The sequence below is a fragment of the Amphibalanus amphitrite genome, unplaced genomic scaffold (assembly GCF_019059575.1).
Source record: "Amphibalanus amphitrite isolate SeventyFive unplaced genomic scaffold, NRLGWU_Aamphi_draft 000081F_arrow, whole genome shotgun sequence".
In the NCBI taxonomy this organism is placed as follows: Eukaryota; Metazoa; Arthropoda; class Thecostraca; order Balanomorpha; family Balanidae; genus Amphibalanus; species Amphibalanus amphitrite.
This window is the reverse complement of record NW_024881577.1, coordinates 677,239-702,851: the sequence shown is the minus strand read 5'-3', so window position 1 is coordinate 702,851 and position 25,613 is coordinate 677,239. Positions and strand designations below refer to the sequence as shown.

The 25,613-nt window shown below is 48.5% G+C and overlaps 1 protein-coding gene across 1 annotated transcript; it reads left to right on the top strand.

The window, feature by feature from the left end:
- The first annotated feature begins 1,955 nt into the window (after positions 1-1,955).
- On the top strand, positions 1,956-25,208 carry LOC122379628 (acetylcholinesterase-like). Its single transcript, XM_043361968.1, has 11 exons — positions 1,956-2,548; positions 2,994-3,086; positions 3,332-3,472; positions 18,388-18,535; positions 18,742-19,127; positions 19,448-19,613; positions 19,891-20,084; positions 20,373-20,508; positions 20,820-20,958; positions 21,535-21,734; positions 22,241-25,208. Exons 1-11 carry the CDS (start codon positions 2,171-2,173, stop codon positions 22,375-22,377), a joined length of 2,118 nt encoding a protein of 705 aa, XP_043217903.1. The 5' UTR covers positions 1,956-2,170; the 3' UTR covers positions 22,378-25,208.
- The last annotated feature ends 405 nt before the right edge of the window (positions 25,209-25,613 follow it).

Below are 25,613 nucleotides of genomic sequence, written 5' to 3'. Positions count from 1 at the left end.
CGCAGCTGCGGGATGTTGTTCCGGCTCAGCGCCACCCGCAGGCGCCGGCTGACCCCGCGGAACGCGTCCGCCAGACTCAGGCACGAGCCGTCCATGATCATGAGCCATACAGCTGTGCCATTGGCCATGCCGCACATGTTGATGATCAGGGCCACTTGAAACCAGACTGGGAAGCTGCTAAAAACTTCCTCCATGTGGAATGTGTAGAATGTCGTCAAGGCAACCATGAGCCCTACGTAATTACGAACGTACCGTGTGGCGTTGGGCAGCTCCAGTGGGTAGAAATTGTTTTCATATTGAGAGCATGCTTTGAAGTAAACTTCCAAATGGCGAGCGTTAGACCATACCCATACAACCATCCAAAACCATTTCAGCGGAAGGATCAGAAAACGTAGAGCAGAGAACACCTGCAGGGCTGATCCGAACGTGAAGAAGGTCTTTGGGTAGCTGACGAATGCGGCCGCCCCGAGCGCCAGCAGCAGAGCGGAGATGAGCGCACTGCGCACCGCGGCCGTCGAGAGCGGTCTCCAGGTGCCGTCCGAGCCGGAGACGGGCACCACGCCGCACACAGAGCCCAGCAGCAGGGCGGGCCGCAGCGCGCGCAGAAACGCGCCCGGCCGGCCGCCTGCGGAACAGCGCCCCGGCCTGTCAGCTGGGCGCGCCGCATACCGTGCACACTGCACACCGCTCAGTCCAGAAAAGAAATAAAGGGAGAAATAATCAGCTTTATTTACGATTATTCATAATTTGAAACGCTTTGGGCATTGCCTTTCTATCCCAGCAACTACCAGCAACAAACAAAAATCAAGGAAAATAGATTGCAAAGATAGAAGTGCGTACCTTGTGGGAGTGCTGGTTTGCTCATCGCGAAGAGTCCGGCCTGACGGTTCGAGTACAAGACGGGGACACTGCCGACGCGATCTCTCATGTCCGTCTATGGCCCCGTGTGACCTGTGGTCTGCGTCTTTGTGCCGCGGTCGATAGTGTGTTTGCGCACCAGAGCCGATGCTGTCAGGCCGGGCTGACTCCTGTCAGAATACGATGACTGCAATGGCAGTGCTGACACCATCCACTGGTAACACCTTGGCTGTTCAGCCATTCATCAACGTGCCTGCGTATACCGGGCAGCAAGACAGGTGGCTTGTAAAGCTGAATGCATAACTTTGCTTGGCAAACACGTCTGCATCTCGAGTTTGATAGAAATGTGGACACACGTTGCGCCATTTTGTGAATAGAGCGTTTTGCCCGGAACGAATGAAAAGGTGTCATCTTGTCGTTGAATAGTAGCGCTTTGAAACGTAAAGTAATTGGATGGATGGTAGTGAGCACTCGGAATAAGACCTAATAACAGGAAGTTACAAGGAATTTCTGTAACGATGGAGCTGATGAATTCAGAGTAGGTACTAGAAAATAGGACCTTCTCTTTGCTTTTTCTTTCATTATCTATATTTTTTTCTCGGCATTATGTTTGCAAAACATGCAATAGCATAGCAGGTATCAAAGCACGTATGGCATCGTAAAAGATGTAACAATACGGTACGAGCCACCGCTCTTCAACATTTTTTTTTTTTTAACCCTGAGGGGTGAAAGCAGCACCACTCTACGAATGGGGCCGAGCTGGTGATACTGACCGGCCCGAGTTGAGTGGGGACGCGGAGGGCGGGGGCGGGTATATAGGCGGGATGTCAGCGGTCCGGAGCGGGATGGCCGACGGCCCGCCCGCGGAAGTCAGCCGGACGTGCTGTGGCGGTACCGCGCCCTCTCACTTCCGGCCGGCCGGGCGGGGCGGGGCGGGGCGGGACGGGCGGGCGGCGGAGCCCCCGTCGCACCTGTCGCAGGCCCAGTGAGCGCCGCCCGCCCGCCGTGTCTGCCCCAGCCGGCCACCGGCGGCGGCAGCTGCCCGAACCGCCCGCATCAGTGCAGAGTGGATCGGGTGGGCAGGTCACGAGCGAGCAGCTGGGGTGCAGAGAGCTCCCAGCAGCACGGGCAGTCGGTCTGGCCTGTTGGAACCGAAACTGCTCCCTGCGAGAGGTGCGTGGAAGCAGCGACCCGGCTTGGCTAATCTGTGGGCACTAGGGCTTTGGAGAAATAAGTGTGGGAAGTTTGTGTGCTCTGAAACTGAAGACTGGTGATTTAAAGTGATTAATGTAAACACAGCTTTGGTAGTGAGATGACCTGTGAAGGCACTAGGCTCTTGTTCAAACGAACCGGAAAGAGGAAACGAGCGAAGAAGCTAGTGATGGACACGGGTCAGCTTCGGCCGGGAGACCGGTGCCGTGACCGTGACCCGGCTGCCCGTGTACAAAGTGACTGTGTGACAGCTCGCGGGACAATATGTGGTGTGCAAGGTGCCGCGGAGGCTGCGAGGGCCCGAGAAAAGGACTGCTTAGTGTGGACTCAGCCTGTGAGGAGGGGCGCTGTGAGGACAGCCGTACAGCTCTGCCGAGTAGTGACCGTATTTGGTTTGTTGGTGGTTATACTGCCGGGAGTTACGGGTCAGGGACGCACTGCTCCGATCATCACCATACGACAGGGATCGCTGGAAGGGGTGAGTATCATTTCTCCGCTCACAAAACGTCGAGCAAACTGCCGAAGGATTGGCAACTCATGACGTGGTGTGATGTCACAGCCTGATCACGGTCAAAATCATGCAGTTTATTTATCATACTGCATCGTCCAGACAGAACCGTCATCCAGAGCCGTCAAAATCATAAAATTCTAGAGAATCGGAATATTTAATTTTATATGCATTTTAATTCCTACAGGATTCTTAGTTTTCTTCATTTTCAATCGGTTTATATCATATTGTGATCTAGGTTGGTATGTAATTTAGCGTTATTGACGAGATTGGATAAAATGGTTACACAGAATTTCGTGTTACGCTGTTTTTTTTTTTTGCTTCTGGTCATCTTTTACTTGAGCTTGTTTATCCGTCGATAAGGCGCACTGAAAGATGCCAGTTGTTTGGCCTCACTCACGTGATGTCTTTTCAGGTTCGGGAGTACGTGGACCCTCGCCAGAGGCCAGTGTTTTCTTACAAGGGCATTCCATACGCCACTCCGCCGGTGGGAAGCCTCCGATTCAAGGTGAGAAACGCTATGTTATATACTTTAAACTACGATAGTACTCACGCCTTTATCAAATAAATGAACATTGCCTTTCGTATGGAGTGATGGTCGTTTTTATGATGCTCTGAATTTTCATGAATGTCATGCTTTCCCGTATAACCAATTAAAGCGTTAAAACGTTTTATAAATGAAATCATGACCCTACCCTATTATTCAAAGCTCCTGCAATCTATAAGTGTATTTTCTTCTTCCGATGTTGGCAGCCGCCGGTTCGCGACTATGGATGGAACCGGACCCAGCGGTTCGACCGGTTCGGACCCGAGTGTCCCCAGCTGGACGTCCAGGGAGTGCCCGAGCCGGGCGTCTCGGAGGACTGTCTCACGCTCAACGTCTGGATACCGCAGGTAGGTCCTCATTCAACGTCTGGATCCCGCAGGCAGGTCCTCACACTCAACTCCTGGATCCCTGAAATGTGAAAGTAAATGCAGTGAAGATCTGACGTAAATCGTTACTCTAGACTCGTCAGAAAATCGTTAATCGTGAATCGTGAATCGTTAAATCGTCATATATTTAGAATTTAAATCGTTTTTAACGTCAACTTGTTACTTAAGATTTAGCGATAAACGATTTACAATTAATGATTTTATGACGATTCTACAGTAACGGTTTACGAAACATTTGGCTGCATTCACTTTCCTGCCTAATTTCATCAACATCCCGAAAATAGGATCTCACAGATATAGGTCACATCAGCAATGCCATACAAGCACATGCGGAACTTTATATACTGTGGTGGTTGTAGCTACAACCCCAATTTTTAAAAGTACAACCCCAATGGCAAAACTACAACCCCAACATTGGAAAATTAAGAATCAGCCTAAAACACATGAAAATGAACAAAATATGTATCATACAGAAGCAGATAATCGAGAAATATCAAGAAAGTGAAGATATCAATAAAAAGTAGGACATCTTTTTGAATTCCAGATGCTAAAAACATTGAAAGGGCTCTGTTAAGAACATACTATTCCGCTGAGACAGTGAGCATATGAAAGTTAATCACTTCACACTTCTTAAGCATACCTACTACGTGAATCATATTGAAAGTGTTCCAAAAATCTTAACATGTAACATGAAAGTGTGAAGCAAAAAAATCAAACCATTCATCATACTTTTGCAGTGATGACTCCAGCTTAGAGTTTTTTTTTTTTTTGAGGGGGCAAACCATAACAATTTATCGATTCTTTCCATGCCTCGTCCATAGGCATACTGTTAAAATTATGCCGTTTGGGAGGGGCAAATGCCTATTTTGCCCCCCCCCCTGGATCCGCCCCTGTACTTTTGGGTTTTCTCACTAAATATTTCATACCTGTGGGCTGTGCTTATCAAATAGATAAGCGTAGATGAAAAGTTTGACACATAAGCTTCAGAAATAAATCAACCTACCCTTAGCCTTCACCCCATGTAGCATTCTATCACCATAATCTGACCGTAATATTGCGTGTCAACGACCACAGAACGCACAATCAAAATACATTTCTTAAGTGAAATATCACTCTGTTCGCAATTTTGTCAGTTGGCACAATACCACCAATCAGCACGAATATTTGGCTAAAATGACGACACTTAAAACCAACGTTGCCGACCATAAAAACCAATCCTGTGCGATAATTAATGCTGATAATCTTACTGACAGGTTCGCGAACAGAATGCAAACTAAGTCACATGTGAGCCAACATGACGCATCTGATACAAATGCAAGGTTTTGGCGACGTCTGTCAATTCAGCAGCAACGAATATCAGCCTCACAGCAGCATATTTCGGGGACTTTCGATTTGGCTGAAAATCGGTACCCAGGGCCTCCTTGATGCGCTGATTCCGAAAATATACCTCTTTGGGGTGGTATTTTGCACCGTTAACGAGTTAACGACAAATTAACATTTTAACGGGAAACGGCGGGGTCTTTCGATTTGGCTGAAAATCGGTATACAGGGCCTCCTCGATGCGCTGATTTCGAAAATGTACCTCTTTGTGGTGGTATTTTGCACCGTTAACGAGTTAACGACTAATTAACATTTTAACGGGAAACGGCGGGGTCTTTCGATTTAGCTGAAAATCGGTGTACAGGGCAACCTCGATGCGCTGATTCCGAAAATGTACCTCTTTGGGGTGGTATTTTGCACCGTTAACGAGTAAACGGCCAATCAACATTTCAACAGGAAACGACGGGGTCTTTCGATTTGGCTGAAAATCGGTGAACAATGGCCTCCTCGATGCGCTTATTTTGAAAATGTACCTCTTTGGGGTGGTATTTTGCACCGTTAACGAGTTAACGACCAATTAACATTTTAACGGTAAACGGCGGGGTCTTTCGATTTAGCTGAAAATCGGTGTACGTTCAGTGTCTCAGGGGCAGACAGACAAGCCGTTATGTGTTCCTAGCCATCGTGGCTGTGAAGAGCATGCGTTTTGTTTACGATTCGCCAAACAATGCATAATACATTTACTCGTTGAAAAAAGATAATCTATTTAATGGTGATATGAAAAGGCTGTGGCATTTATTATTTAATTTCCTCAGGTTGAGATTATTTAGATCCAGTGTTAGGTTCTTTTGCGGCATTGTGTTCGGTATGTTGTTCTCGTTTGCAAAATATATCATGTCTGATGAGACAAATTTGAGGAAATCTATTCCTGATAACATGCTCCAAGTCCCCGGGTATAGACTATTCCGGAGAGATCGTATCATCGGCAGGAAGAAGTCGGGAGGAGGAGTTGCAATGTACGTCAGAGAAGAGATGCAAGCGGAGACGGTGAACCCGAAACAATCGCCCGGAGAATCTCATCTGGAGTCACTGTGGCTAAAAGCAGCGTTACCGCTGGCGTCTCGCTGGTTTCCCCAGATTCTCACGAAAATTTCCCTTTTTTAAAAATCATTTCCCTAGATGCGGTTATTTTCATGGAATTTGATGTACTTTCCTCATTTTAACCATTCGTGTTATAGTCAGTAGCGGCGGAACACCTTCAATTAAGGGGGGGGGGGCACTGACGACTTTTGGTCCCATCTTTCCATGCAACGCCCATAGGGCTAATGTTAAAATGCCAAAATCAAAGGGGGCACGGTGCTCCGGTGCCTTCCCCGTTCCGCCGCTTATGGTTATAGTCGGCGTCCTAAAACAGCGATTAACTACAATCTGTTACGTTAACGTAAGAGATTCTGATGAAATTGCTGGCATATAACAAATTACTGTATGTGGTATAATATAATTGTGTGATATATCGCAAATTGTGGTGTGTTGCAGGACGCGGGAAACTGCCGTATGGGTAGCGGTAGTGCTGGCGTAAGAGACGAGTCGATGCATTATTTTGCACCGTCAGTTTGACCGAATGGGAGTGATATGCGCTAGACATTGTATAAATTGCGCCAAAACAAAAACTTTGATGTAAAAAATTAGCCGCAACCGAAATGGAACAACGCAGAACTGCAGGCAAAAACAACAATTTTTCGGGCTGGTGGCATTTCCCTAGATTTCGTGTGAAATCCATATATCCCTAGATCTTCGCTGATTTCCATAGAAAAGGGAAATTTCCCTAGCAGCGGTAACCCTGGCTAAAAGTCAAGCTGGACAAGAGGAGGGTCACCATTCTGGGCGGTCTATATCGCCCGCCGTCTACAAATCCCCGACAAGTCCACGCTGACTATAGCCATCTTGAAGAAGAGCTCCAGGCGATCATCACTGCGCACCCATCTAACCGCATCATCCTGGCTGGTGATATGAACTCAGACTCCAAAACCAGTCCAGTAGCACACTCTCGATTGCAAGAACTAGGCAAATATGGCTTGCATTGCCAGGTTAACGAGCCTACCTTTGTTCGAGGCGACACAAAATCAATTCTAGACGTGTTCATGCTTTCTGACGCATTGTGTAGTACAAACTGTCCACCAAGTGTCTCTGTCGATGTATGTGATTATGCCGCGCACCACAAACGCGTATCGTTGTTAACCATCATCCCACGGGCCAAAACAGCGTCACAGTATCGCACGGGTCGTAACTGGCGTGCTTTTGATGCACAGGCATTCATTGCGGACTTACAGTCCACTGATTGGAATTGTGTCGTAAAAAGCAATGACTCATGCGACCAGCAATGGAGTTCTTTCTCTTCTGAAATGACGCGTATTTTGAATGTGCATGCCCCACTGCGTAGGTTTAAAGTAAATAACCCATCACCTCCCCCAGTATCTGATGAAACTCTGGATCTGATGAATCAAAGACGATTAGCAAAATCAACCGGTGACAATCTGACCTATAGGACTCTCAACGCTCAGGTTAAAAGGGCCATCAGAAGAGATGTAAGGGAAAGTATCAAACAAAAGGTTGACGAATCGTCACCTGCGGCACTATTTCATCACCTGAAACCAGTCATAGCGCCAAAACGTGGTCGCCGTGTTGAACCAGCCAATATCTCTTCAGACGAACTTAACAGTTATTTTACGTCGATCGGCACGCAAACCAGAGAGAAGGTGATGAGAGACTTTCGGAGTTCCGGAATGGAAAAACTCAACGTTCGCTTGCCTTGTGTTAACGCGCCGGTGCCCTCACGCTGACGCCTGTGACTTTAGATCATCTTAAAGCTGTTATATTCAGTATGCCAAACAAAAATTCCAGCATTGAAGGAGATGTGCCACTCAAAATTTTGAAGTTAAGTTTTGGAGTAGTAGGCAGATATTTGTTGCGCATAGTGAATACAAGCATAGTGACGGAAACTGTACCAGATGGATGGAAGAAGGCAGAGGTGCTACCCTTGCACAAAAGAAATGACCCCTCAGAAGCGGCGAATTTTAGACCCATAACCATTGTGAGTGTCATTTGTAAGATCATTGAAAAAATAGTTCACACCCAGGTGACTAGTTATCTGACTCAGCAACATTTATTCACCATCGATCAGCATGGCTTTATGCCAAATCATTCCACGGCAACGGCACTCGTATCAATGACTGACGAAATTTTGAAAGGTATGGACAATTCGGAAATTTCATTGCTAGCTCTTTTAGATTTAAGTCGGTGTTTTGATGTGGTCGATCATAGTACTATTCTTGAAAAATTGAGTCTCTTACAGATTAGGACAGGGTGGTTCAAGAGCTACCTCGAGGGACATACTCAGAGGGTAAGGATCGGCGACGAATTATCAGAACCCTTACCGATATCGATGGGATGCTTCCAGGGCTCAACGTTAGGAAGTTTATTGTTTAATATCCTAAGCAATGACATCGCATGTCACATTCCGTCTTCTGTGAACGGTTTCCGAGTAACTTTAATCAGGTATGCGGATGATACTCAGCTAGCACTAACCGGGTCGAGACACAAAATTCGGGATATGCAGTGTGCTATGGAAGACGTTTTAGGTATCTTGAGTAACTGGTTTATGCAAAACGGTATGATGGTTAATCCTAGTAAAACGGAACTGATGGTTTTCGGTGACAGACGGCAATTAGTCCAGTTAGATGAAGTTCCAAAAGTGTCATTCATGGGTGAAGTGGTGATGTCTACCGAGAGCGTGAGGAACTTAGGTGTGATAATGGACCCAAACCTGTCATGGGAGCGCCACGTGCAGACTTGTGATCAGCTCAGTTGAGCCGGCTCAAAAATCAGCTCAGCTCATGAGCCGGCTCAACATTTTGCCAAATTGTTGAGCTGTGAGCTGAGCCGGCTCAGTAATGCATTGAGCTGAGCTGCTGTCTGAGCTGAGCTGAATGAGCTTGAGCTGAGCTGAGCTGAATGAGCTTGAGCTGAGCTGAGCTGAGCTGAGCTGAGCGAGCTGAGCTGAGCTGAGCGAGCTGAGCGAGCTGAGCTGAGCTGAGCTGAGCTGAGCTGATTGAGCTGAGCTGAGCTGAGCTGATTGAGCTGAGCTGAGCTGAGCTGAGCTGAGCTGAGCTGAGCTGATTGAGCTGAGCTGATTTAGCTGAGCTGAGCTGATCCAGTTCTAATTCTTTTCAGTTCATGCTTGGAAATTAACTCAGGATTTGATGCTTCAGCTATGAGCTAGCTATGGAGTGAGCAATTACACTGCCTTCGTGATCGCACTTAAAAATATCAAAACTCTAAAGAAATCAATATTAATCACTAATCAAGCTTAATTTATTTCATCCATGTTGCATGGAAATTGGAAGACCAGGGTCTTGGCCAATTTACAGGCTAATACAGCCAGTCTCAAGTTTCAAGTCTGACTGCAAGATGAATACCTACTGTCAGGCTTTGATGCTTCGCCTTGACACTCTGCTCCGCAATGTACAATTCAGCATTCTTCACTTTGTTATTTAAGCAGTTATTTAAATTAATTTTATCGATAAGGGTTCTTACCTCTGCATAAAATATTTACAATTAGGAATTAGCAAATGTTCCTCTTCGTTGGTTGAATGTGGGCTAAGCAACCATATCCTATTGAAAGTGGGGTGGGGCAGAGGCGCTAACTGGAACTCTCACCTTCTGATGTCCATAATATGGGAAAAGCTCCCTTATTCACACGCCGACTATGAATTCTAATTGTGTTGACATTGCCTTGGTTGAGATCAGGGTGGTGTTTGGTTTCACTCAAGGTTTCACTGATAACAGCACGCTGCTATCACACGTGTCAAATGGGGTTTCCATGGAGATATAAACAAACTCTTATCTCCAAGTTCCAACACTACCCCAAAATGTAACGTCAGCTCCTGGCAGGGTGCCAAGAGCGGATGGCGGCGTGGGCGTGCTGCTCTCGGCCGTGAAACACCGCCTAGTTGAGATGATTCCATGGCGTTTTTTTCGTCTAGCAGATTTTCGTCCGACTTTTCTTCGTCTGGCATTTTTTCGTCTGTACATTTTTTTCGTCTGTAAACTTTTTCGTCCAGACTTTTTTCGTTCGTATATTTTGAACTTATATGTTATGTTAACATCGCGGGTGCACACTCTGATAACATGTGATAACACTGCCAAGAACAGTCCATTTCATGTAACTATAGTCTGAGTCCAAGTAGAAGTAGACGCACGACTCGCAAAGTCTCAAGGTCTTAATGAGCTTATCTCTTTTGCCCATTGTGTAAGTTGCCTCGCTCCTTGTTAGAGGAGACTTACTTATGCGCCAAGAGTTGGTCTGTTTTTTAACCCTCGCCCGTATTGGTGTTTTTCCAGCCGCGAACGTATAAGGGGGCGGGGGTCCGTTGGACCCCCCCTTGCCGTTTCGTCCCTGATCGAGCTAGAGCTTCGCGGAAAAAACGAGCGTGCTGCCCGCGACGAGAGGAAGCCGATGATACCCAATTTTAAGGTCCTAGGTTATCGGTTGACCTTCCAGGTCAGGTCAATGACCCAAAAGTCGGGAAAATCGGGACCTGTTAGAACGTCGTAAAACGTGGCTGCTATGGGGTTTTTCGGGGTGCTGATCACGAATATCATGTTAGTTATGATCACTGATGATGTCTTTATGCATTGAGGCCAGGTCGGGTCAGGTCAGGTCAACCAGTAAGGATTTTGCCGGGTATTCGTAGTAGCCTCTGACAGCTTCGTAACATGTTACGAAGGCACCAAAACTGCTTCGTAAATGTTCAAATGGTTGCTAAATTCGAATTCAGCTCCAAAAACTAGCCTAGAAACATGTAAAACTCGAAAAAGTGAACCGAGGTCATCAAAGGTCAATGACCTGACCTGACCTTCCGGTGACCTTGACACCCACCCTAATGCATGGGAGCAACATCATATGCCATGTTTGAACACTTGAAACCACAAAAAGACTGCTAACGCGCGGCTAATGCGAGCCGACATACGCCGAATCGCGATTCCGGCCAAACATGGTCTCGAAAAGTAGGTCACAGGTCAAAGGTCATTAGGGTCAGGGTCATGAAATTTTCAGGATAGGTGTAAAATTGATTATCGCGAGGGTACTGAAAGTTTCGTCGCGATCGGCCGCTTTTTACGCGAGTTATTCGCGAAAAACAGGGGGGTCCGTTCGACCCCCCCCCCTATACGGGCGAGGGTTAAGCATGTCCGATTTAAAAAGAACGACTGAGCGATCTAAGCGTGAATTTAACTGAGCGGAAACTGAGCTAAGCTGAATTGAGCGGAAACTGAGCTGAGCTGAACGGGAACTGAGCTGAGCTGAGCTGAGCGGAAACTGAGCTGAGCTGAGCGGAAACTGAGCTGAGCTGAGCGGAAACTGAGCTGAGCTGAGCTGAGCGGAAACTGAGCTGAGCTGAGCTGAGCGGAAACTGAGCTGAGCTGAGCTGAGCGGAAGCTGAGCTGAGCGGAAGCTGAGCTGAGCTGAGCTGAGCGGAAACTGAGCTGAGCTGAGCTGAGCGGAAACTGAGCTGAGCTGAGCTGAGCGGAAACTGAGCTGAGCTGAGCTGAGCGTGAGCGGAGCACAGCCGGTTTGAGCGGAGCGTGAGCTGAGCTGAGCCGTGTTAAACTGAGCGGGAGCTGAGCGGGAGCGGATAAAACGGAGTTGAGCTGAGCGAGCTCACTTTTTTCTTGAGCTGTCACAAGTCTGGCCACGTGCAACATGTTGTTAACAAATGTTTTGGCATTCTCATTGGAATCTCGCACGTTAAACATACTCTACCGGCTTCTGTTCTACCTCGTATCGTCGATTCTCTTGTACTTTCTCACATTCGATACTGTGCGCAGGTGTATGGTAGCTGTGGCAAAAATGTACTGACCGAACTACAAAAAATAGTCAACTTCGCAGCACGAGTTATTTCCGGTCGACGGAAATACGACCATGTTTCGGATGTCATTTCAGACTTAGGTTGGCTCACTATTCCAAAGCTAGTTGACTATTTTGACATGTGCATGATTCATAAAATTTTATCGCTGGACGTACCAATAGGATTGCGTGAAGCACTGTTGTTTAATCATGAATCAAGCTCTCGAAGAACACGGCAGTCGGATCATATTTCAACCACTCGCCCCCGCAACAACCATGGAAAACGTACATTCATCTATCGTGCATCCAAATTGTATAACACATTCGCCATAGATCATCATGTGAACCACCTTAGCATGACTTCTTTTAAGCGCCACATTCGCAAAATGTTGGCTGATGCATCGTGATTTTTTTTTTCGTGACTAGTTAGTTTATTTTAAGTGTCCGCGATTTTGTTCTCATGAAGATGTGTGTGTGTGTGTTTTTATAACTTGTTTTTTTTTTTATACCGTGCGGTGTTACATTGTATGACGAGGGTATTGGAATAGCCCATTTTGTGTGGAAATACCTGATGATGTGAAATAAATAAATAAATAAATAAATGTCTGATCAGTCACTATTCCGGTTTCTACTACCCGTTTCCGTAATAGACGTATTCCAGACGACAGTGGCATTAAAGGTATTATCAGGGTTTTTTCCAAAATTTCGGACTTACTCAGTGAAACGTGTAGAAGAAGGTGACTGAAGCCCCAATCCAAAGTCATTCGTCTCAAAATTGCCTAATTTTCCAATGGTGGGCCTCCAAAGTTTTCGCGGCTGCCAGCCGCGTAAACATGCGAGTACTTGGTGGTCCATCTCTAAACGCCCATAGGGTTTACACTAGCGGAGACTTTTCTAAATATTTCTAGGGAAAATATAATGGATCTAGGGAAAATATAATGGATCTAAGGAAAATATAATGGATTACATGCTCCATTATATTTTCCCAAGACAAAATAGGGAAATATAGCATAGGTCCGTAACACAACGAACACAACCTTCTTCTCATTCTTCTCAGCTTCTCTCTCATTCTAGATATCCTGTGGGTTATCAAACTAATTCAAATTAAAAAATTGTGTTGTGTGCGTTCAAACTAAGCTCATCCCGAGTGTAATTCAAGAATGTCTTCGTTCAAGTAATTAAACTTGAAAGTGATATAGCTCAAGCAATGAAGAAGCTTGGATGGAACTAGTGTTGAATCAAAGTTACCTATCATTTTTAATGCTAAGTGCTGAACGTTACCAATAATTCGAGACATCCGTTGTAAGATGTATGACGCAGATCAACTTTGATCAAGTGAAGAAAATAGATTTCAGATGAAATAATGTCAATGTTCAAGGCTGAGCGACTGGCAGATTTCGGAGTGAGCACGAGTGGCCTTGAGACATTCTGTTTCTGTAGGTACTCAAAATAAATAAATTATCATGTTGTGTGCTTTGAGGTTAAGTGTTATCAGTGGTGCTTCATGGTTGTGCTTTGTTGTTGGTGAATAGGCATGTTTTGAGCACATTGCAGCATGATATTGGTGGTGTGTAAAGCAACTGATCTCCGCAGACTTTGCACTTACTTGCAAAGCCTGCGGACTGACTTTGCAGACTTTGGCTGACAATGAGCAATGCATTGCTGACTGATATCATTTATTCTGTGTTTGTAGCACAAAGTACAGAAGTGGCACATACATTGTTACTTTGAAAACCTGATGTGAATTTTGATGTAGAAAATTGGTGGCTGACGTTGAGTCCTGACGTATTGTGAGTAGTGTACATCTGGTGCATTGAGCGCAGACTTGAGACCAGTGACGTTTGTATCAGTAGACTGTGTTTGAGTCTATTTATATGGGTAGTCATAAAGCAGGCGTCACACTTCTTTTTGCAACCAAGGAGATGCGCTATACCCAGAGATGCTTTCTCACCAAACCTTACCAAACCAAACCTAACCTACAGCGCCTCTCTTCGTTCGTTCATGGTTGCAAAAAAAAACAAGTGTGACGCCTGCTATACTACTACCCTTATATGGTCTTGGTTTGAGTGTGGTGACTGAGTAAGCTGGTGTGTATAGCCATGCAATAAGTGTTTTGAAATATATTTTTGGGACAGTATTGAAATGGTGTGTTTTGGCCATCTGGCATGGATGATGGAAAGCCACTAACTCAACTTCAGGAACGCTTCTTCATTATGCTCATCTAAAGCACAATGATCTATTTTCTCTTCGCAAGGATTGATTCCTAATTCACTGTCAATTATAACCTGGGCCAGAAGGTTTCGCTGAGCCACAGGGTTCATACAGATTCATCCACAGTGCTCAGCAGTGTATGTTTTCAGATTTCAACAGACTGTATTTTTTTCTGTATGTACATATGCATCATGCAAGGGTACAACAGATGCGGTATTTGGTAAGCAGTTGGCAGCAAGGTGGTGTTTGTACTTATTGGCAGAACTAGTTGAGCAGGACTAAAACTATCCTAGTTTCTCTCCAGTTTACTCAGATCCGTCTCAACACATTGAACATATTGAAAGCGTTCATCCATGAAATGTCTGCATGTATACTCATTTCCGAGAAGGCACGCTCGTCGCTCATCCATTGCCGAGCAGGCACGTGCGTGCCCATCGCCGGCGCGCATTAGCGCGCGTCCATGGCTGGGGCGCACGCGCGCGGCCATGGCCGGCATGCACGCGCGCGCGCCCATCGTCGGCACGCAAGCGCGCGCCGCGTCCTTACCCGGCGAGCACGCCGCGTCCGTACCCGGCGCGCACCCGCGCGCGTCCACAGCCGGGGCGCACCCAAGCGAGTTCGTACCCGGCACGTACCGGCGCGCACCCGCGCGCGTCCGTACCCGGCCCGCACCCGCGCGCGTCCACTGCCGGCACTGACAGACCCTGACAGACGGGCGTGCTGCCGTCGGCGGTCCTGACAGATGAGCGGCGGGCCCGGCTCCCGCAGCTCCGGCAGCGGGCGGCAGCCATGGTCGGCATACACGCGCGCGCGCCCATCGTCGGCACGCAAGCGCGCGCGCGTCCATAGCCGGCGCGCACCTGTACCTGGCGCGCACCCGCGCGCGTCCGTACCCGGCCCGCACCCGCGCGCGTCCACTGCCGGCACTGACAGACCCTGACAGACGGGCGTGCTGCCGTCGGCGGTCCTGACAGATGAGCGGCGGGCCCGGCTCCCGCAGCTCCGGCAGCGGGCGGCAGCTCCGGTGACTGTTCCGGCAGCTCCGGCAGCGAGCGGCGTCTCCGGCAGCGCTCAGCAGCGGCGCCAAGCAGCAGCAGCGGCTGAGCCAACAGGCGGCCGCGGAGGCACGCCCCCCCCCCCCTTTGCACATTGTTCGTCCATGGAGATGTCTGCAAGCACGCCCATTGTTGAGAAGGCACGTGCATCCATGGCTGAGCACTGAGCAGGCACGTGCGACCCCTTTGCACATTGTTCATCCATACATATCAATATAATTTACCTTATGATTAGTGTGAGTCTTACAAAATCTTAAACTCAGAAATACCACAAGGCAGGCTGCCTGGGTGAGTTGCTAATATGAACATAATGAACATTATACATTAGTGCAGTACCTATAAGCATCCATGCTGTGTGAAGGACTTGGCCCTCACGTTCATTCGTTTGGTGATTGCACATGGTGGCATGTGTACCAATTGTTCTCCCTAACCCTTCTTACAACTTTGACTAGCAAGTAGAAGCTGGCAAAATGCAAGGAGCTTACAAAGCATGCCTATATGTAGATAACTGAGGATGATTCTCTCAATTGAAGCATGATCCGCACTCAGCAGCTTCTTCTGTTCTGTTCCACAAACTAAAACTGAAATGCCTCAATTTTCCTCAAAATATATTCATTTATCACTCATAAACAACAAAAATATACATTAAGTAGGTACCAGGGCAATAAAAAACATACAAGTTACATATTTTTTCATGTACCGTCCTTTCACAGCAGCAATATGTAGAAACGCACCAAGACGTTCACGGAGAGCCCACCCATAACAAACTATAGTTGAAGCCGGGGCTCTGCTGCAGCAGCAGGGGAGACGTACAGGACACAGAGGTCATGTCACGACATCATGTTGTACAACCTGTTGTTCGAAAAAACAGATCAACATAGATCTTGAAAAACTGTAGGTAGCGCTTTCTTCAGTCACTTAGGTAAGCTTTCTCGCAAGACGTTACATTAGATTGACCACTCTTGACAAAATAATCAGATTGAAACTTAGCTCTTGTGCCTGATGCACTTACATTTCAATTTATTGAAATAAAACACTCAAATTTACCCTTGAAAATTGTTGACATTTAAATGATATTAATCAAGATTTGATGATCAGCAAACAAGCTCAAGCTATTCAAATCACACCCAAATCAAAATAATAACATTGGCAATGTTGATAACTCTTGCTGTCTTATTGAAAAGCAAATCTTCAATTTGTTCATATCCAAATTCAATGCCAAGCACTGAAATCTTGTTGCAAGGCCCTAAAAACAACAGACAAAAACAAAACAGACAAGGCCCGTCTTGTGGAAATCGACAGTGCGGTGCGGCGGCCTTGGCGAAATTTCCCAAGGCTGCTCTTTGTTTACATTTTAGTGATGGGCCAACTTGGCCGCCCAAGTACTTGTTTTGCGTGAGTAAGTACAATTTTGTCAATTTTGAAACGGCTATATCTCGCAAAATTTGGTACCGATTTACATTTTATGCATATATTTAGAATCGGCAGAGTCTGGGGAGTTCATTGATTGGAAATTTATGCCGATTCCTTTCAATTTTAAAACCCTGATAATCCCTTTAATATACAAAGATGGACTCGTTTTAAGTTTTTTAGTCTAAAAATAACGTATTCCTGTTGAGGTCTTCGTTGTCAATTGCCACGAGTGGCTTAAATTGTTACTCGTAGGGAAAGAGCCTTGCTCCAATACTGAGTAGTGTTTGTGTCAAATGTGGAAAGAAACAAGTATTCATAGGGACTGTGATTTTGGGCGTTTACCTACCGTTTCCGAATCGCCACGACCAGTAGCGGCGGAACACCCTCAATTACGACTTTTGGTCCCATTCTTTCCATGCAACGCCCATAGGGCTAATGTTAAAATGCCAAAATCAAAGGGGCACGGTGCCCCGGTGCCATCCCCGTTCCGCCGCCTATGGCCACGACCATGGTGGCGATACCCGAGTACCTACGAACAGGCACATAGTCAATGGAGGGACGACAGGGTCAGCCGTCTCTCCCTGGAGATGGACCACTTCTATTTTTTTTTTTTTGTAAATGAAAATGTGGGCCCCTCCCGAAAAATAGTGGGCCGAATCCGGGGACTTTTCGGGTTTTGGTGGGGGTATACCCTGGGCTCCGGCAAACTACAACCCCAATGAAAAACAAAAAGTTCCACCTCTGCATACAAGCGCGTAAACAACAGTGCACCGATGACAGAGATATGGGCCAAGTGGACACAAAAAGCAGCGGACAGATTTTAGATAACGCAGTTGAATAGTTATCAACGCACACACGCTGCATCCAGAGGTTTAAGTAAATAGGTGAGGCTGGAATGTGGGAGGCACTTATCACATACAATAGAGAGAGGACAATAGGATAAATATTATTAATATGTATATAGCGTTAAATTAAAAAGAAGAATGGTGATTTATCAGATTAGGTTCATTGCATACCACCTATAGTAATGTTACCGTATGGAAAGAAAGATCACTTGGTACAGATACCGCCTCGTCAGCTCAATGTCGAACCGCCATCCATCGATGCCTCATAATGCCTCATCGCAATGAGCGCCATGATTTAAGTGCGTAGCACTTTTGCGCCAATTGCATACTTTATTTGTTATATTCATCTGTTTGTTATTGAATAAATGGTCTCTCTCTCTCTCTCTCTCTCTCTCTCTCTCTCTCTCTCTCTCTCTCTCTCTCTCTCTCTCTCTCTCTCTCTCTCTCTCTCTCTCTCTCTCTCTCTCTCTCTCTCTCTCTCTCTCTCTCTCTCTCTCTCATCGAACTGATATGATTCGATGACTGGCAATCAGCGCCGCTTTCCACGCACGCCACGCCGGGCCGGGGGCTGCCACGCACCACGCGCACCGTTTCCGGCACCGTGGCCGGGGGAGGGGGGGGGGGGCGTGGCGGCCAGTTCCACACGTGCGCGGTGTGCCCCGCCCTGTCAGCACCCCCTCTCAGTCCCCGATCAGCGGAGCGTCACCTGACCCGGCAGACCGAGCGGCGGTGGCCCGAGGGTCTGGAGGGGCGCTGGGGGGGGGGGGGGAGCTGGGCGGGGAGGGACCGGTGCGCGGCTGCGGTAGGACGGACTGACGCCACCCGACCGTGACGTGTGACGTCATCGGTTAAACACCGGATCTGCTCTGTCAACGAGAGCGAATGGGGCCGGGGAATCCTGTCACGGGTTGAAACGAGACCAAACGAATGTGAACCTCTGCTCTGTATCAATATAAATCTATGTAAGGTGGTAAGTGGGAGATGTCTGCCGCCGCGCTGATGCGCCACAGCGGTCAAGTTCGTCCCATAAAACAGACCCAACCCGATGTTTCACAATTCACGCAGTGGCGCAAGCGGCCATACCGAAGGAATGCGCTCCTATTTTGACGCTTCCTTTCTGCGTTCCAGGTCCCGGACGGCTTCCAGCGTTTTCCCGTGGTCGTGTTTTTGAATGGAGAGCTGTTTTGGAGACAGAGGGCCTCCCGCTACCCTCTGGAGGAACTCAGCTCCGAAGATATTGTCACAGTCTCCGTCAGCTACAGAACTAACTTGTTCGGTGAGAAATTATTCAAATGCTGCTTCTGCAGCCGGTTTTTTGTTTGTTATATTTTCCCTTCGAGCTGGATAATACATCGGCTCACTTATTTATATCACCATTTCATCTCGAACTGCTAGCTCCACCAGTTGCACTCACTTAACACCCAATTTGATAAAATGTCATTTGCTAGCTAAAAGTTTTGACCACTCCTCTGGTCCCGCCAGGTTTCTTCACTCTGCAGTCGTCGGCGGCTCCGGGGAACCTTGGCCTGCGGGATCAGCAGCTGGCGCTGCTCTGGGTCCGCGAGAACATCGGGGCATTCGGCGGTGACCCCCGCCGGGTCACCCTGGTGGGCTTCTCGGCAGGCGCAGCTTCCGTCGGCCTCCACCTGGTGTCGCCCCAGTCGCAGGGTCTGTTTCAGCGCGCTATGCTGGTGTCCGGCTCCCCGCTGGCGACCTGGGCCCACATGGAGGCCGGGGAGGCGCGCCGGATCGGACAGGAGGTGACGGCCATCATGGGCTGTCGCAGCGGCAGTGACTGGGAAGCGGTGCGCTGCCTGCAGGACCAGGACTTCATGCGCCTGCTGACGGCCGCGCAGAGGATCCTCGAGGTGGGGAAGCACTCAGATTTGCGTTGATAAAATGATTTGTTTTTTGCCTTTTTAAGCAAAAAATGCAGATGCATAAGGCCTTTTTTCTGTACTGCTGAAAAGATATAGTATATCAGATAAAAGACGACTTTTATCTGATATGCTGATATTAAGAAGTAGGACAACCTATACTTCTTTAGAGTTCTTCTCATGGTTTGGAGTCTGGTATTACATCCTCACCAAGAGACACTTGTATTATTTGAAACGGCTGAACATCATTCACCAATATCAATGTTGCAAACACGTACACGTACTTGACTGTGTGTCCCGCCCCATTTCAGTCGCGTGGTCGGTTCCACCCGGTGTTCGCCCCGGTCACCGACTCGTTTGTCGTCTCACGTGACCAGTTTCTGCCCGAGGACCCTGACCGTCTCCTGAAGCGCGGTGACTTCGTCAAGGTGCCCGTCATGAGTGGAGTAGATGCGGACGACGGCGTTCTCCTGCTCTGTAAGTCCAACGAGAAGTACTGATAGAGATAAGCGAACTGTTATGAATGCCAAATGACAGCAATGCCATTTATTTCACTGGATTAAACTTACCCGTGGTGTGCGTCTTACTTACTTGTGGATTGCTTATATCTGAGCTGTTTCATTGCCGGTATGTTTACGAGTGTAGGTGCCAGACGATTACTTGGATTCTGACGTAGTTTTAGAAACAAGTCTCTGTAATTAAATGTTGATGTTAACCATGGCTCGATTTCCTGACGTTTGTCACCGGTTCACAGACCAGTACCCGGGCACGGACCGCCTGACGTTCTCGAACCTCACCGAGGTGCTGCGCCGGGTGGTGATCCCTCGCCTAATGGACCAGCAGGGCCTGACGCGGCGGCGCGCGCTGCTGACCGGCGTCCTCAGCTACCGCTACGTGGACACGGTGCCGCCCGGCAGCCAGCAGCAAATGCTGACCAGCTTCGTCAAGGTCAGAGGACAAAGTGCTGGTCCGGATGGAACCGACAGTGGGGAAGATGTTTCGACTGCATGGTGAAGAATGAACTGGCCCCTGTTACGTTATTCGTTTACGATTACGTGTATGATGGGTAAACAACAGCATTGCTCTTGTTGAGCATAATACAAAATACAGTGGCATTTACATAGCTGGCCATCCTGTTACAGTAGAATTACAGACATGACTTTTGTGTTTATTATGCCTTTTGCGATGCGTTTGTTAAGTGCACGGTATTTTCAATAAATATTGTTTGTTTTACAGATATTCAGTGACGCCTATTTTGTGGCGCCGCTGTACTCGTTTCTGGACCTGTACGCTCGCAGCGGTGCCGATTTGTACGCCTACGGCTATAATGGAGAGGGACCGGACATCTTCGGGAACATCGTCTCACTACCAAGTGCGTCTCGGGATGGGATGATTGTTCGCAACAGCGGTCCTGGAATTCGAATTTTTCCCGTTACACTACCGGCAACGTTTACGCTGCTCCTTCTTAAATAAACTTTTTTGGTTCTCTGTTGACGTAATCTGTGAATTAAATCAAAATAATAATTAAATCTTGGTGTGATAACGAAATATTGCATTCATTTATTTATTTGAAGGTAGGTAAATGTGAAAAGCTGTTATAAGCCACGGTTATTAGCCAATATTCTGGTACGGAATTCCAACGCCTGTGCCTACCCTAATCCATTTGTTATTTCCCGACTGCAGGTGCCAGCCACGGCTCTGAGCTTCTGTACGTGCTCGGCCCATCCATGTACCGGGATCTGGTCGGTGGAACGTACGGTGCCGTCCAGCAGAGGCTCGGTCAGAAACTGCGCACCTACTGGAAGGGATTCATCACCGACGGGTGAGGATTGGGTGAACAGGAATAGGGTGAAACGCTTGAACTTAAATGATCAGTACAAGTTCAGATGCAGAGCGAACTGAACTGCTGAGCGTGCTTTTTCGATAGCGGTGCCGTGCAAAGCTGAGTTCTTACTTTACATCGTCCCTCTAAGTAAGCTCTGACTTCTGAGACATCGGTGCAGCATGTATATACCGGATAAATTGTAGGTACGTGTGACATGGCGTTCGGACATTGGTCGGTGCGGGGATCGAATGCAGTTATGTCTCTCCGGCCAATGATCGGTGAAGTGACCTCACGTCCCGTGACCCGGTGATGTGACACCGCGTCCCCTGTCCCGCAGTACCCGGTGATATGACCCTATGTCCCACGTCCCCCGTGACCCGGTGATGTGACCCCACGTCCCCAGTGACCCGGTGATGTGACCCCATGTCTCCCCTGTCCCGCAGTGACCCGGTGATATGACCCAGTGATGTGACCCCGCGTCTCCCTGTCCCCAGTGACCCGGTGATGTGACCCCATGTCCCCCTGTCCCCGCAGTGACCCGGTGATGTGACCCCGCGTCTCCCTGTCCCGCAGGGACCCGGTGCGCGGCCGGTACGGGGAGCGCTGGGACCGGTACACCCTGGACCAGCCCGTGTTCCAGGACCTCGTCCACTCCGTCTCCGTGGTCGGCTACCGACGAGAGGACGCCAGCTACTGGAACAAGTTCCTCAGCTTTATTGCCGCTGAGAACACCGGGCCGAGCCCGACGGAAGGAGTCACTACTGAACCACTCGGTGAAAAACTGGGGAGAGCCTACAAAGAGATAGAAGTGCGGATTGCGGAAGTACATTAATTTTCGGCCAGGGAAGTGATGCAATGCATGACCCAGCTCCCGTCAGACGGTAACTTCTCTTTTTGACAATGGCCACCAGGTGTCACTAGGAGTCAACGCCTGAATATATACTGTACCGCACTACAGCTTTTATAACCGGAACTTCTTATTCCGCATAACAGTTGTCAATTAATCAAAAGAAGGTTATTAGTTGCTTTAACACAAGCTACTATTTGAAGCATTTTTTAAGCGAGAAAATGAATGCTCATTTTGGCCTGATCCTTCTCATAAAACGCGTTATGTTTACCGAGATTTGTCTTCGCTCTCAAGCCTTATAATGTTTTGTCCATTGCTACGATGGCCAGCTGATCTTCGATCTCCATTCCATGAAAGTTGCGATGTGTTTTTTATTCCAAGCTCCTTCCAGTAAACCATCCATCTGAATTCCGTGTCATTTTCTGCCGGCAGTGGGCTCGGGCCCGCAGTACGAGACGGCCACCTGGGTGCTGCTCGCCGTCCTCCTGCTGCTGATCGTCGGCCTGCTGGTGGCCTTCCTGCTCACCCGCCGACGGCGCCGGCTCAAGTCGGACATGGCGTACGGGTAGCAATCCGCCGCGGGGCCGCACGCGATGTACCGACGCAATTCTCTGGTAGCAGGTTTGTCGTCAACGTCTTCACGAGCGGCACGCCGGCGGGCGGCGAGTTCCGCCTCGGCCGACCGGATGGCGCGCAGGTCGCACCACCAGGGGGCCGCACTGGACGAGCCCGGCTCGCTCCGGCGGATGGCCGAGCTCAGCGCGGGGGTGGAACGGCTCGACCAGGGGGGACGCGACTCGCCGATGTCCGGCAGGTCGGGGAGATCGGGCAGGTCGGCCAGGTCAGGTCACCAGGGGATGGTGCCCTCCGGGAGAGGTCGTGACCGGCAGGAGCTCGTCCTGAGGGACGTGGCCGGCTCTCTGCGCCACCTGGCGGTGCTGAGCGCCGGCCGGGCGAGGCTCGACCGTCACGCCGCCGAACTGTCGCGAGCCTCGTCACGGGCCTCCTCTCGACCGTCCTCTCGGGCCTCGGCGAGACCCGGCTGGTCGAGGAGTCGCATCACCAGCGCGGTTCGCATCGAGCTGCACGAGACAGGCTCGCCCCGCCTGGATCGCTCGCCCCGCCTGGACCGCTCGCCCCGCCTCGACCGTCCCTCGCCCCGTCTCGACCGTCCCTCGCCCCGTCTCGACCGTCCCTCGCCCCGCCTCGACGTTCCTCACTCCTCACGGTCGGCCGTCCTAGATCGCGACGAGCTCGACCTGGATTGGTCCGACGGGGACGTCAGTGACACGGAGCGACCCGAGTGTGACGTCACCGACGCCGCCGAGCGGCCCGAGTGTGACGTCATCAGTCGGGGCGGCGGTCGCGTCGGGCGTTACGGTGTGCAGCGGCTGCCCTCGGGCTACGAGGGCGAGGTGGCGCACGAATACTGCGTGGTGGTCGATCATGTGCCCACTCCCGTGCCGCCGAACGCCGTCAGCGGGCTCGCCGACATGGAGACGCTCTTCTGACGTCATCTGTGTCTGCTGGTGACGTCATTTGTGCTATTGGTGAAGACGTTACGACGACAGAGCTTTCTCGGTACACAAAGCGTGCGGTCCCGTGGATCGTGTCAGGTGGCTGATGATGTATGCCGTTTCAGCCGCTGTATGTGTGGGTGTCTGCGTGTGCGCAAGTGTCCTAGTAACGTATGGGTTCACGTTTATGTGTGTGTGTGTGTTTTTTTTTTAATGGGTACTGAGTATTGACACGGATGTCCGGTTGTGCTGTAATGTCGCAATTTTATTATGAAAAGGGTTCAGTGAGAGTTATTTTATTTCTGCAGGAAGAGATGCTATTTGAATAAGAAAAGGTCTTGTTTTGTAATCACTCTAGACTTATAAATAATCCGCAATGCACCGAGCCATATCCGCTTAAGTAGGTAAATAAATGTCGCCCATGAATTTCGTTCTTTTAAAACTTTGCTAGTATTATTTGATGAGAAACGTGCATGTGGGTGCTAATTGATGTCGATGATCAGCATTTAAATGAAGTAGTTTGTAACTTTGTATGGTAATCGCATGACCATTCGATCAGCAACCATCTGCTGCTTTTATCAGGTGTAGGTAACTGTAGCGCTTTATGTAGAGTAGCGATTAGACTTGTCCTCCCGTATTGTTTTAGCTCAAACGGTATTATGTGCGTTTTCGTGTTAGCAATGAGCGCAAATTTGGAAGTTTTGCGTGCTTACATCAGCATCGGAACAAAACATTTTAGTTCGGAACAACTGTCTTATTATCTTACGAATCGTGTCACAACTCTACTCTCCCAGTGTTTACCTTTTTGAGCCATCTTAACCCTCGCCCGTAAACGGCGATCTGCCACCTTCGCCCATGCAGGGGGGGGGGTTGGTGCGACCCCCCCCCCTTGGCGTTTGAACACGGAGCGTCGTAGAGCTTAGCGGAAAAGACCAACGGATTGCTCTCGCCGAGATCTCGCGATTGGTGGTATATTTTTTGGTCCTAGATCAACATTTGACCTACTTTTGACCGGTCAAAGGTCAAATTTTCGGAAAAATAGACTTTTTCAAATTTTCCGCGGCGATTGCGGCAAAACGGTGGGAGATATCGACTTGAAACCTTCACTATCGTGTTCCTTGATCAATTCTCTATCGTTTGGTATGTATTTCGTTTCCCTAGCTCTAAAAATGGCGCGTTGGGAGCGCCGGAAGTCGGCAAGGTCACAGTCGGCGGCAGAAATTCGAAAAATCAAAATTTAAATTTTTGAAATCTGATTGTATTTTTGGATTTGGGATGTCCATTTGCTCCCTATAGAAGCTAATATTGCTGCATATTCCCATTGCGGTGACAAGAATTAGCAAAATAGTGGTTCGGGCGCTTTTCAAAAATAGTACCGGACGTTGTTCCTCTTGTGACGTCATAGCCCCGTGACCTGACCTGACCCGGTCAAGTTTCTTATACCATAATACCATATGAAAGCCAATACGTGCCCCAACATGCATGGGAAGTTTCATCACGATCCATCAACCGATGTCCGTACCACCGGCAGGAAACCTCGGGCGTTGGCACTCAGTTTGTGAAAATCCGGCCGGAGGCTGTTCCCTTTGTGACGTCATAACTCCGTGACCTGACATGACCCGGTCAAAATTTTTTTATCAAAAGATGCGCAAGGTTTGCCCCATAAGGTACCCAAAATTTGGCGGCGCTGCGCGCCGCCGTTTTTGCACTATTTCCGAAAAACCTCAGGGGGGGGGGGGTTGCACCAACCCCCCCTACATGGGCGAGGGTTAATATATCATTATACATGTCTCGGATGAAATTATTCATCGTTACTATACTGAGATTGCATGCTTCGTCATCATATGATGTCTCTGACGACTGAAAATAAACTCTGCTTCAGACACCCTGTTTTCTTTTTCTTTTTAATAGCTCGAACAATGGGGAAACTGAACGCTATTTTACTTTAGCGTTATTTACTGAGACAAAACCACATCACTGAAAGCCGTTAGTCGATAATAATTACCTGCGCCTACATCTACATCTACGTCTAGTAAAACGCATCAGGAGCAGCATTTTACGGGAGCGTTACTTTTGTTTTGTGATAACGTTATTTTCCATCATGTTTTAACGATGGAATTAGCAATTTAGAAGGACAAAAAATGTGACTAAAACTCGTAGCCTTACAATGATTTGACCATTTTTGGCACTATTTTGCCAAAGAATTAAAAAAACGGACTAAATGCACTTGGATACCAATATGTTCGCTATCATTGACTCATTGTCCATCGCTACGCTGACGCCCGGGC